Source organism: Hippoglossus hippoglossus, chromosome 7 (genome assembly GCF_009819705.1).
Source record: "Hippoglossus hippoglossus isolate fHipHip1 chromosome 7, fHipHip1.pri, whole genome shotgun sequence".
Lineage (NCBI taxonomy): Eukaryota > Metazoa > Chordata > Actinopteri > Pleuronectiformes > Pleuronectidae > Hippoglossus > Hippoglossus hippoglossus.
This window is the reverse complement of record NC_047157.1, coordinates 21,646,208-21,659,667: the sequence shown is the minus strand read 5'-3', so window position 1 is coordinate 21,659,667 and position 13,460 is coordinate 21,646,208. Positions and strand designations below refer to the sequence as shown.

General features: G+C 44.2%; 1 protein-coding gene across 4 annotated transcripts in view; it reads left to right on the top strand.

The window, feature by feature from the left end:
• scube3 (signal peptide, CUB domain, EGF-like 3) overlaps nt 1-13,460 on the top strand; it is a 68,299-nt gene that overhangs the window by 13,783 nt on the left and 41,056 nt on the right. For all 4 annotated transcript variants that reach the window (XM_034591943.1, XM_034591946.1, XM_034591945.1 and 1 more), the window contains exons 2-3: nt 3,832-3,954; nt 7,090-7,215. In XM_034591943.1, the coding sequence (XP_034447834.1) occupies nt 3,832-3,954; nt 7,090-7,215 (249 nt within the window). The remainder of the gene's footprint in view (nt 1-3,831; nt 3,955-7,089; nt 7,216-13,460) is intronic.

The following is a 13,460-nucleotide window of genomic DNA, read 5'->3' as shown; positions in this document are numbered from 1 at the left end:
GACACAGTTCGTTACATAATGTCACCGGTTTAGGTGGTTTTCACCAAACACAGAGGCAGTTTTGTTGGTTTTAAAACCTGAGGTGCGGAGGGAGCAGCTCTCTGCCCTCATTAAAAATGTGACTGTTATCATAACACGCCAGTTACGTAACATTAAAGATGCTTTCAGCTCAGTATCTGCTGCTTTGATTTTGCACTCAAACAATTGCCTGCAGGAGCCACGGCATCAAAGTCTTTTTAGACGGCAATTTGAATGAGGGAAAAACAGAGATATGGTGGAGACGTGGATAAGTGACATTGTGTGTGTGTGTGTGTGTGTGTGTGTGTGTGTGTGTGTGTGTGTGTGTGTGTGTGTGTGTGTGTGTGTGTGTGTGTGTGTGTGTGTGTGTGAATGCATATTGTATGTCATAGCTCTGGAAAAACATTGCTTAAATTTACAGTCGATTGTGTTACACTGTTAATCTTTGAATCCTAACTGAAGTTTCTGGCTTGAGGCATGTTTGAAGTGTGTGTGTGTGTGTGTGTGTGTGTGTGTGTGTGTGTGTGTGTGTGTGTGTGTGTGTGTGTGTGTGTGTGTGTGTGTGTGTGTGTGTGTGTGTGTGTGTGTGTGTGTGTGTGTGTGTGTGTGTGTGTGTGTGTGTGTGAAAAAGGCACGAGAGTTGACAACCCTGCAGACTGGAAAGATAAAGTGATCCGATGCTCCAGATGGAAACATAAATAACAAGATGAAAAGAGGGATTCTTTGAGTTTCTGTCATGATGAATAATAATTACCACGGAGACTCGGCAACAAAGAAACCTGACAGGGAGACGGATATTCTGTAGTGATTAATACTCCCTCCATTGAAAAGCACTTGCTCACCTGGCTGCTCTTGGTCTTATCCTGGAAGACAGACGGTGTAAAGAGAAAGGACCCGGGCTGCTCTTCAGGTGAATTGATATTGTTCTCACATAATATAAATCAATGGAGGGCTCGGAGGGCTCCTGCGTCATTAAACGGCTTTGTGGAAACTTAGCAGGGAGCGAGCAACTGCACGACTCTCCCAGGTGCTGCAGAGAAATGAAGTGCACCCCGTGGAAAATGTTGACTTTTCTTCAACATGTTTGAACAGGCAGACACTTGATCCTCAGAAATGTTTGCTATTAATAAAAGTGATATACTTCAACAAACGACAGCAAAAAAAAATGTAGCCGCACAAAAGAGATCGGTTACACGGAAAACTTTAAAAATATACACCCTGTTATCCATCACATCTTTGAACCTGTCAAATTAGAGTCCAGATCAGAAGCCGATGATCAGAGGCTCCTTGTAGGGAGAGCGTGTCTCATTCGAACCTCTGACATCAAGTGTCATCGGGGCCGAGATCTAGAACCTTTATTACAAAAAAGGTTTGGAAGCTCATGAGTCTGACTGAAGGGATTTGGAAAGATTTCCAAATATTTGAAATAAATCATTTCTACAGATTGCAAATTTGGCAGGCCGAGCAAAGTCAGGTTTCCACCGCAGGACCTGCAGGTAACTCTTGCATCTGTTGGGGTCAGAGATGCATCTATAATAAGGAAGGGATTTCTCAAAATATCCTGCAAAAAAGTCCGACGGATCATACATGAAGTTGTCAAGAGCGAAAGCAGCTTCTCAGGAGAAGAACAAGATTAAATCTGAGCAGCACGGTGGTGGAAGTGTCATGGTTTGGGGTTGTTTGGCCGTCTGTTGAATGCTGAGTCATATCAAAGAGCGTTTGAAGATAATGTGAGGCCAAATGTTGAGGTGGAACAGGAAGTGGAGCCTTTCAACAGCCCAGCGTTGAGGTTCAGAATGTATTTGAATCAGATATTAAGTGTGTTCTTTCGACATGTTGTGCACGTCTCCTGTTTATATGCTTAACACAGACTCAGACACTTTTTAGTACTTTTTAAGTTATACTGGGGACGTGGGGATGGATATTTTTCTTTTTTGTTCTTTATTTTCTCTAAATGTGCTCACACTTAAGTGTTGCATGTTACTTATTATTACTTACTGATGCCTATTTTTGACAAATTTCCCAATTGTGGGACTAATACAATTATTTTATCCTACCAAAGGCGGATGAAAACATCTGCAATTGTTACTTATGTCTTTAAAAATAAAATTTGTATTTATTACTTCTTCTGCATTTATTGTCGTTGTAGCATATTTGCCTGCAAATGTTATAATTCAGCTCAAAACACATCTGTGCCTTAGTTCAGTCTCACAGAGCCGACGACCTGGCTGCACAGACTCAGCCTTATTAAACCAACCTTGATTCAGGCCCTTAACAGTTTTTCACACAGTCATCAAGTATCAGAGGAACATCTGCAAACCTTTTAGTGAAATGTTAAACTTAGCAGGATGCGTCCTACTGGACTCTGCGTCTCTAACGTCTGACCTTGCAGCTCTGTGCTCCTCCTGGAGAGATCCCAGCGTTAATAACCTGCGATCTTGATGTTTCCACTGCGTTTGCCCAAAGGTGTTGTCACGGCCGTATTAGATTTGGTTTTGTGATACACATTTTCCACAGGGTTTTTTGTGAACGCTGCCCCGTCATTGTCCTGCTTCCCCACGCAGCAGCAGCAGCAGCAGCGGCAGCACTAGACTCCGTGTCCTCCAGGAACAGGCAGATGTAGTCAATGTACTAAGCTCAGGGGTTTAGATCGCAGGTCATTTCCCAGTGGGATCAGCCGGCTCCTGCAGAGGGTTTGTGATAAGAGTGGATACTGGAAGCTATGTAAACCTTGTTAAGCTGCCCTTCCCCTGTGTGCAGGGGGGTAATCCCAAACACCTGGGCTAGTTAACTGGGATTTGGTGGGATTAGGGGCTCCATGAGGCAAACCTGATCATACTTCGTCTTGTTAAATCCATTTTCATTCTTACAGTTTCACACTCCTCAGCAGTGACTCAACAGTTAACTTTCATACTATTTTATCTCGGTCCACATCAGATATTCAGGGCGAGCAGCCGTAGAATTCAGTGGAAGTAGGTTTGGGTTATTCACGGGTTTGAAATTCTTCTTTGAACTTCTTGACGCACATTATAGTCATAGTTTGGAATCAGTGCTGCTCGAGAAAATGTGTTTTTATTGCAGTTTTATTGCTTTTCAACACGGTGGCACGGTGTCAGTCGGCCGGTTGGTCCCCTACTTTGCCCCAGACTGAAATATCTCAACAAGTATTTCATGAAATGACTCGACCGTGACATTTTATACAGACGCTCACGTTGTCCACGGGATGAATCATATTGCCTTTTGTGATCCCCTGACGTTTCGCGCACTGATACAAACATTTTCTGTCTTATTGAAACATCTGAACACATATCTCATGGATTGCCATGAAATTCAATACACTTGCGGTCCCCCTTTTATGAGAATTGAATTTTTGCTCTCGTGGCACCGTCAGAATTTAAATTTGTCCAATGTGTTTTGACCAGATACTGAAAATGAATGAGCCTCAGTTCCACTTGGTTTTTAATGCAGTTTTTACCATGTTTTTAATCTTGCTTTAATTTTAGTCCAATGAAAGCTTTTTGAAAGCCAATTCCGGGGACTTTATTGTTTTTTTAGAATTGTTTTTGGACAGTGTTTCATTTATTAAATTGAGTGGAGAGATCACAGAAGATGAAGGTTCAACAAAGGTTCATGATTGACGTCTTTTTGTCTTAAATTAGTTTCCCTTTATGTTTTATTCAGGCTTTTTCGATATTTTTCCAAAAATTTAACCAAATGCATCCTCAACACGATTCATAATCATGCTCATATGAAATCTTACTTTGAGAAAATCAGTAAAATGTGACACCCCCCTTCCTCTCCCCTTCTCTCTAGATGTGGACGAGTGTGCAGAGGCGCTTGACAACTGCAGCATCGATGCCATCTGCCAGAACACCCTGAAGTCATACAAATGTATCTGCAAGTCGGGCTATAAAGGGGACGGCAAACATTGTGAAGGTAAAAGAATGACAGGATTAATACGCTCGTTTTCTCCTGTGGTTGGAGGCACAAACTTCTGCTCCCTTCTGTCGGGGTCTGGGCAGGATTTTTCTTACCATACGCTGATGTAAAACCACATTTCTCGTGTCAATTTTCCATATCGCTGTGAACGTGAGCCCCTGGGCCAGTGACAGGCGCGATAAGAGCCTGTGTCTCACTCAACACAACTTATTAGCTTTAAGACTCTCCTAAAGAGGGAGGAGGGAGGAGGGACGAGGGAGCGAGTGGCGGACGGAGAAAAGGGGAAAGCCAGGTGCAGAATGCTCCTTTGTGACAAGATGAAATGAAGCAGTAAATTTCCTGCACATGTTAGAGGAGAGAATTAAGATAGCGGCTGAAGCGGCAGTCAGAGGCCCTGCCAAGCAGTCGGGGATATTTCCACTGCCAGAGGCAGGCCCTCGTAGACTGTCAGACACAAATCTGTTTTTCTTGCCTCGTTCAATGTGCCCAAAACCTCCGGATCATTATATCCCACAATTTTTATTAGTATTATTACAAAACCATATTTCTCAATGTCATTTTCTTCCCCCCACCATTATTATTCTTTCATTTACTTGACCGAGTGTTTTTCATGGCCTTCTGCCTGTAGGTTATAAAAAGTTTGCTTTATTGAGTCTTTTGTAAAATATATGCAAGGTTGGGTTTCCATTGAGCTGAAGGTTAGCTGATGGCTCCTGGAGGCTGATATGCTTGTTGAAAATTTCAAAAGCAGCGCTGATAAAAAGAGAAAGAAACACAAATGTGTTTAAATAACTGGTGATAAGGTTTTAGGAGCAGACTGTTGAAATTAAACATTCACAAAAAGGTCTCTGTGCTGCGGGCTGACACCTTTTTGTATTAATAATTGGCAGGAAAGGAAAAAGTCGTATTTCCAGGTTGTGAGGAGGCTCTGATGTCGCTCAAACTTCTATGTCTCTGCAGTCTGTGATTCAGATTAAAGCTTTAAGTGCTAGTGAGTTTATCTAAAGGCTTCGATCAGTGTAGCTGTGTGTCATTATCTGCCTGTATGAGTTGAAGCATGTTGGTATCATCACACAGAACCATTAAGATTTATCGTCCACACCAAAAATATGATTATATATAATGATAATAATGATAAACAATCTCCCAAATCTCCTAAATCACATTTAAAGGAATTTTGAAAGTCACTTCATTTTCGGTTTATTATTTAATTTTGTATTTAGGATTTTGTATTGATTTTAATACATTTTCATTCCATTGGTTTCAGGTGAACATACTTTTCACACTTTACAAAAATAAAAAAATAAGTAAGTTTAAACAACAGGGACATTGATGCACAAGTCTGATATTATCTATTTAACTAATAAAACTTTTTTTTTCTCAGCAAAGCAAAGAGCAATATTGCATCTAAAATATTTGAGCCTTAGAATTTAACTCTTGATTATTATTTCTGTTTAAAAGCTTCACTAGTAGATAAATCCACATCTCTTCTGTGGATATAAAGTCGACATAGACGAGCAGTGAAATAAAAACAAATTCAAAGCTGCTGGAGGCGAATCCTTTCTGCATTAACACGGTGGGTGTTTCGGCTTTAGTGTAGTCGAACAGTGACGGGTGTGCGCTGTGATGGAGGAGTGACAGAGTTGTGTGGGAAGTAGCGGAGAGGCCGGAGCTCTGCACAGTGTTGCTTTTGTTGCGTTCCCATCCTTCTGCTGTCAAGTCCAATTAAGCCCCCGAGTGAGACGGGCTCAGAAGGGAGCTGGGATCGTCGGCCCTAAATGGGCCAGTAAGTGCTGAGTGGAAGTGCACTGTGTTCTCAATCCACCTTGTCTGGGTCTCCTCGGTGTGGGCCCCCTCACCCGTCATCATAACCGTAACAGACAACTCCACTCAGGCTGTCATAGCGATCTGCAGCCTCTCTTTATCTTTCTGCCTCTGCTCCTTCTTTTGTGCATCGCTTTCCCTCAGTTTCAGTGACCGGGACAGATGAACTTTAGGGTAACATTGATTTATCTGTCTGATGCCTGTTATTAAGTATTGGCTGCCAGTCAGTCTGTAATGTCAGCAACGTCAATACTGTCATTACTAATTTAATGGAAATTCTTCTCTGATAACACATTTAACACAAACTGTTCCTTTCCTTTTTATGTTTAATCATACAGAAATGTGTTTTATATAAATAATTGATAGAACTTATTGGATACAGTCTGTTTTAGATGCTTTAACATTCTGCCAATGTTAACATAAAAAAATGAATGTCTTGGCACGAAACCACTCAAATATTGGACTGTAAAATATGGCATAAAAACTTGGCTATCATCATTATTAGACATTCAAAACCAAAATAATAATTGTGAAACTCTGGCAACATCAGTAACAGGTGAACCTACAAATTACAACATCTGTGGTCCCCTATTTATTTCATATTTGCTCTCAGAGATGAGACAAAAGTGATTTTTGCACCAAATAAATAAGCTGTGCTCAGATTTTAATGAATATTTTAGGAAATTATCAGATCAATATCGCTCTCGAGACTTTATGGTAAAATATGAAGCCACAGCGAGCTGGTTAGCCTAGCTTAGCACCAAGACCGAAAACAGCGATAACTTCATAACTGCAACAATTCATCTACCAACATCTGCAAAGCTCAGATATCTCAGTTTTCATGTTAAAAAACAAAACTAGAAAATGAACATTTTGACATTGACATTTATAATACATTTATTATTAAAGTGACAGTTAGTGGTTTTAGGCCTCCCAAAAGTGAAGCCAAATCCTATTGATTGCCTCCTAGTGGCTGACTGCAGTATAGCTAATAATCCCCGCCTCCTGTCATTTTAGGTCATATATCACACTAATGTATCTTTAAATGTTAATTTTTCAGAAAAGTTTGGTTATTAGTTGTTTGATGCTTTATAAACAACTGAGACTGACTTGTGATTGGTCGAGCAGGACTTAAATACCACAGCTTACCACCACCATCACTACTCCGGAGAGTTTGGCTCCAAACTACGTCGAGTGCAAGATGCATTTCCCATCTTTTCCATGAAGACTGCTCCCACATCCCAAGTCCTGCATGAATCTGGATTGTTTCAAGTTGTTGACAGATCCTTGTATATCTTCTCTCTGCAGATGTGGACGAGTGTGCGACTGAATACAACGGCGGCTGTGTCCACGAGTGCATCAACATCCCTGGGAATTACAGGTGCACATGCTATGATGGCTTTCGCTTGGCACATGACGGGCACAATTGTCTCGGTGAGTATGTGATGTGCGGCCATATAATAAGTGTGTGTGTGTGTGTGAGAGAGAGGCTGTTCTCTCCCCCTACATTTTCTGCAGCTGGGTTAATTATGCAGGAACACTTAGTTATATAAAGGCTTTTTGTCAGAAGAACCTATACATTAAACTGCAGGTGTCAAAATTCAAACTCCACCTGACATCACCCATGTGGTTGCATAAATTCTCCTCTCTGCACGTCTCATGTCACATCATGGATGGTAATGTATGTTTCAGGGCTGAACTGAGCTCTTATTAGGCCGCGGCTTCACATATTAGCCGTTTCCTAGTCTCATGTTGCAGGTAGTCTCCAGTGTGTTTTTGTTAAACGTGAAAAAAAAGAGAGGTTTTGGGTAATAAATCTGACGAAAGAGGGGTGAATTTATGAAGAGCTTGACCCTGAGCTGTGAGCTCCGAGTGAGCCGTCAGCCGACCGTACTTTCCCATGGTTTAATATTTCACCAGTGTGCCATTCATATAGCTTCACAGAGAACATGTTACACTTAAAAAGGATATGAAATGAAGGGAACAAAAAACAGTGCTCTTCCTGCGGCCGGGAGCTGCTAAACATAGACTTCATCCACCCCCACCAGCCTATTCTGTCCATCTCGCTGCTTGTCCCCCATCCACCCACCTTTCATTCCTTTTGTTATGATTCCCCCCCCCCCCCCCAAGTCAGACCCTGCTGCTCCTCAGAAATCGTCCTCCTCTCGGTTACAGCCTCAGCATTATGCGATTCACTTAAGCTGTTTTCACACATGCACTGAACTCCGGAGAGTCATCCGCACTTTCTCCGGAGGAGGTGTGAACCACAAATGTCCGAGTGAGAGCCTCTGGAATATCTGCGGACTTTCTTTGCCTTTCTCACGAAGAAGACACGACGAAGATGTCCCGAGAGTTTGTGGTGATGAGAGCTGACACCGGTGTCTGTGTGTTGTCAAGATAATCATGTGATCTCCGCACAGGAATGAAAACATTACATCCTCTGACTGCTGCATCACCCCTCAGCTTAATGCTGCAGAGAATTAGTTGCTGAATTAGTTACCTCCCGCTGCGTTGTGCTTGTGTGAAAAGCAAACTGCGGGTAAAGTCCGGACCCGATTCCTCTGGACTTTATCCACAGGTCATGTCTGAAAACGGTTTTAGATACTGAAAGCTGGCGAACCCTGCTCGCTGCTGTGAGTATGTTGCAGAGAAAAGTAGCAGGCGGCTACAGCGGATTTCACATTCAGGTGAAGCGATGACAGAAAAACTTGTCAGCACTTAACAAATGATTCACTGCGAAAAAGGGCCTATACACGCACAAGGCAACACAATCATATCAGTCCCTCAGTTACTTGGTGAGCTGAATGTAATGCTGGGATTAAGCGACACTGGAATGGAAAACTCACGTCTTTAGATCGATATTAAACCTGTTCTGACTTGACGATGCGTCTGCTTTCTCTTTCTTTCTCCCCCTCTGAGATGTCTCTCTCTTCATCCCTTCTCTCTCCCTCCTGCTCCTGTGTCAGAGTAAAGCCGGGCTATTTTCCAAACCATTTAGCAATGGCGCTCAGTTGTGCGTGGATCATTTGCTTCACCGTGAATCGGCTCCTGCCTTGCGTGCAGGTGTGTAATCGCAATATATCGCTGTGTGTCTGCCGCTGTTGCATCAAAGTGTTGCCTCCATTGATCGCTTTGATATCATTTGTCATTGTGAAGCACACGATCAAACACGCAGAGAGTTTTTTATTTTATTGTTCTGGTCCGTGCGAGAGGGCACAGACGTCCCTGGAAGGTTTCCCTTGTGAAGTAACCATCCAATTATTTATTCAATGAAAAAATATGTGTTTCATTCCAGCGCAGCAGATGGGGCCTAATGCTAAACAATATACAGTATATGCAGCTGTCAAGTACAAATCCTACTATTGCCTTGACACCCGAAAGGACTCTAAAGACTTAATTTTCTTGAGAATTTAACTTATTCTAATGCCCCTGCTCTGCTCAGCTAAGGAAATAATCCCCAGCACAAACACAAGAGAGGAGAGGAAGAGGTAGAGCCGGGGTTTAATGTTAAGGCCCCAGCTTCCTCTTCCAGGTTTAAGCTCCTTTTTGGCCCCTGAGAAAAAGATTATTCCCCTTGGTCCCGGAGTGGAGAGCCTAAGCGGCTGGTTCCCAGACAAGGTCAAACCCTCAGAGCCCTTAAAGACCAGATGTGCCCGAGGCTGCGGAGAAGGAGACATTCACCTGATCCTCCAAAGTTCACTCTGAGTTTAGAGTCTGAGATCTCTGAGGTGTTTCTCTTTAGATGTACCCCGTGTTGTTTTTCCACCAAGCTCCAGTTATTTAGTTTTATTTCCTCAGCTCTTCAGGTTAATATTGCAGTATAAAGTCTCAGTGGTGGAGCATAACTTGCCGCTCTCGGCCCTCCGAGGCCTTTCTGTGGCCAGTGGGCACCCTGCGTCGAGCGGCTGTCAGCTCAGGGACACGAGCTCGGCCGGCGCACACGCATCCCCGTCCATGTCGCCTTTGTTTGCTCGCTGTCGCGCGTGCCGCACGGCTCCTTGTAATTGGATGTGTTGGCAGCATAATGACATTGGGCGGTGGCAGGAGGCGGCAGAGCGTGAAGCAGAACGCTGCCTCGTGCGCCTCACTGGGGATGCTCTGGCTTCTGAGGTCTCCCCCTGTCTGCCCTAAAACCCCACAACAATGTCAGGGAGTCAGCAAGGTGGAAGCGATGCAATATCACAGCACGCTGCTCCTGTCTGCGCCGAGTGAGATGTCACTCACTGTATAATTTACCTCACAGGGAGCTTTTGTACCCTCTCCGAACTCGCACGTAAGAGAGGAAGTGAGGCATATAAGAAGCTGATTACATCTTTTATAACTGTCATTACTGTTATCTTGAGGGCGAGGGTGGGATGGCGTTTAATCACCGCACTTCTTTCATGGCCAGGCTGTAAAGGGTTTTTTCGAGTCTTAGGAAAAACAGAGGAATCAATGTCAATTTAATCCAAAACACACATCCTCTTTACAATGAAAACCAGATGCAGGAAGGCTATTAGTTCCCCACTGCAGCACCACCGTCCCCACATTTATGACCTACGTGTTTTGGTTGAGGGCCGACAGAAACCCAAATGCCCGCTTATCATTACTAGTTCGTTAAACTCTTTCAAGTAGCTTAATATCATTAGCATCTGCGCAAATACTCCCCCCGTCCTCGTAACCACAAATCACAACAGTGCACGTCTATCTGGAGCAACGCAGATATTTTTCCACTTTATATACATAAAGTGGAAATGCCACAATAACACGCAGCCTTAATGTGACTCTCTGGGAGAGACAAAGGGCCGGCTCCAAATGGACAAGACAGATGTTCCACAGAGAGCCGCCGCCGCCACGCTGTAAAAGATGAGCTTCTGTCATTTAAACGTTAACTTACCTTATTTCATCCATTCATCACATGTTGCTGTAACCAGGGAGCTGATTTTGGGGCTACACACACACACACACACACACACACACACACACACACACACACCCACACACCCACACACACACACACACACACACAGCTCAACAGACCTTGTTTCTTTGATTCCTATTGACCAACAGTGATTTGGTTTGTATTGATTCAGCAGAGCTCAATTCCCCATGCAATTTATAGGGAAATGAATGCCCTTTTACTTTCACCTTCCCCAAAGACGTAACATGATCTATAACACAAAAGCAATGTCACTGCAGCTTCGAAATGGGCTTTTGAAGAACAGCTTTGAAGCGGCCAGAAAGAAAAAGGGTCAGATCTGTTGACTGTCTTTTGTCTTTTGCTAATATCTCTAATTGTAAAGCAATGGTGTTTACGTGAGAATCACTTTGAGAGAGTCCCTCAGACTGTTTGATGACGGATGAAGCTTTACCATCAAACGTGTAGCCTCTCTAAGGCATCGCCCTCGGAGCCTGTATCCCCCGCCTCTCGTACTCCTTTGGGGTCTTGATGCCACGTTGGCTAATCAAACAGGAGGTTTCAGCCTGATGTATTATTGACCAGGTTCTGATGGGGGGAAAAAGTGGCCATCAAAGAGCGTCACGCGGATTTGCTCTGCAGCCTTTTAAAAGCATTCCTTTTTAAATGTGTCGAGGCAGCGGTGATAACCTCTGCACCCCCCGCTCGAGTCGAAAAATATCCTGATCCCAGCCTGCATGAGGTGCCTTTAACTTCCACCTCTGACTCCTGAGCGTGTAGGATTTAGTCGGGACAATGACGGTTAACTCCTCTCGCGTTACAGCCAGAGGGGGCTCAGGGTTCGCACAGACACTCCTCACTTCCCTCCATGCAGATGAAAACATGCACGGATCGGGTTCGGACACGGCCGTCTCTCCACAGTTCAGAGGAGAGGAGCCGGAGTGGTGAGTTTAGGGATGGATTTGAGATCGGTGCATTAGCTGTCTCCTGAACGCTGTCTCACTCGCTCCCTCCTCTCAGGATTCTTCAGTCCCGTGCACCATGAAATGAACAATTCCAGCTGCGCCCACTGGCAGGGCTCTGGGGGGAAACTGAAGCCTGAGATTGCGTTCAGGGATGTAGGCATGCAGCAGACTGGGAGCCATCAGACGTCAGCACAGGGCCTCTTGTCTGCTTGGCATAGGGCTGTCCACCCGAAACACTTATCCTGGGGTTTTGTTTTTAAAATACTTCCAGACTTGTTTTGGAGGAACAGAGAAATGCCATTTAGCATGATCTTAGCTCATAGCTTTTCATTTAGGAAAGAACTCAGCGACAGATTTGGACGTTGAGTCTGTGCTTATTTACCAAAGTGGTTACCTGGGAGACGGGCCTGAAGTCAAAAAAGCCTGAGTTCCATCAAAGTGAAATGAGCTTTGTTTATGTAAAAGCATAAAAATCCAACAGTGCTGCTGGTGTAAGAATAAAACGCTACAGATATGATTCAGTTGTTTTAGACGCAGTGATTCAGGCCGACAGGAAGTACAGGAGCCAATAAATCTAATAAATCTACACTTAAGTGTTTTAATACATCAGCTTTCAGCCTGTAACACTCTCACACTGGATTTAAGAGAGTGTGTGTCTTCTGCAGGTGAAAGTTCAGGACATCTTGCAGCATATTATTTTATACAAGCTCCGCTGACAGTATGTTAACACAAGACCAGTTTCAGCTTCACTCCCCTGCAGGTTCAGGGTTCAAACCCGGCGCCGTGCTCTCTGTTCAGTGATGTGAAAAAAACTGCACCGTCACCGAACTCCGAGGGAGAGAAAGAGGAAATGGTGTAATCCTGTTTAAAATAAGAGGGGATCTTGTTTTAATTGAAGCTGGCTGTGTATGTGCCACTCCTTACTCACTGATGCTGAGAGAAGCCGAGCTAGTGCCTGTTCTTCTACCAGAGCCCCCCCCCCTCACCAGCCAGCCGCTCCGCTCCCTGTCACTGCACATGGCTCCGATTAGCTGCCTTATTAAAGACTGTGCGCCTCCTCGACTCCTGTAAATGAAATGCCCAAAGAGGCCGGAGTCCGTCCACTCGCTTCCTCGTCTCTGGGCCGTCTAGACGACAGAGACCTTTCTGTCTGAATCACACAGAAACCGAGCAGTGGGATGGATGCATGGACAGCTTTGATGACAGACAGCAGCAGTTTTTCACTCCCCCACCCCCCCCCCCCCCCCCACCCCACCCACTGCAAAAAATAAAAAAACCTCTGGGGCCAGTAAATGCCCCCGAAGTTGCTCAGTAGCCTTGACTGTTATATATACAGTCAAGGCTATCTGAGAAACCAGCGGACATGGCCTCCGCAAACACGACCAATCTCTTAATCTCTCTCCGTTTGAACCTTTTACTTTTTCCCTTGGTCTCCCCCGACTGAAGCGAGGATAGAGCAGGGACATGTCTCATTTTTCTGAAGTGAGGCAGCTCTTTTAACTTGATTAAGACACACATTTTTTTTCCTCTTCCATCCTCTCAAGAGAATTTTTAAAATATATTTTAAGTCCAAATAACATGAGCACTTCTCCCCCGGCCAATGCCAGAACCCCTTTCCGCTTGGAAATATTTGCTTTGGACGCCAGCCTTGCCCCAGCACACAACACAGGCAATTATGGGAGCTATTTAAACAGGAGAAATCTACTGACAGGCGACGCCTCATTTGAAGGGATGAGGGAATCAGGAAATGAAACCTTCATTGATGCGCTTAGGGCATGGAAAGAGAAATCCCCCGGGGCGGCGGAAGCTGGTCACAT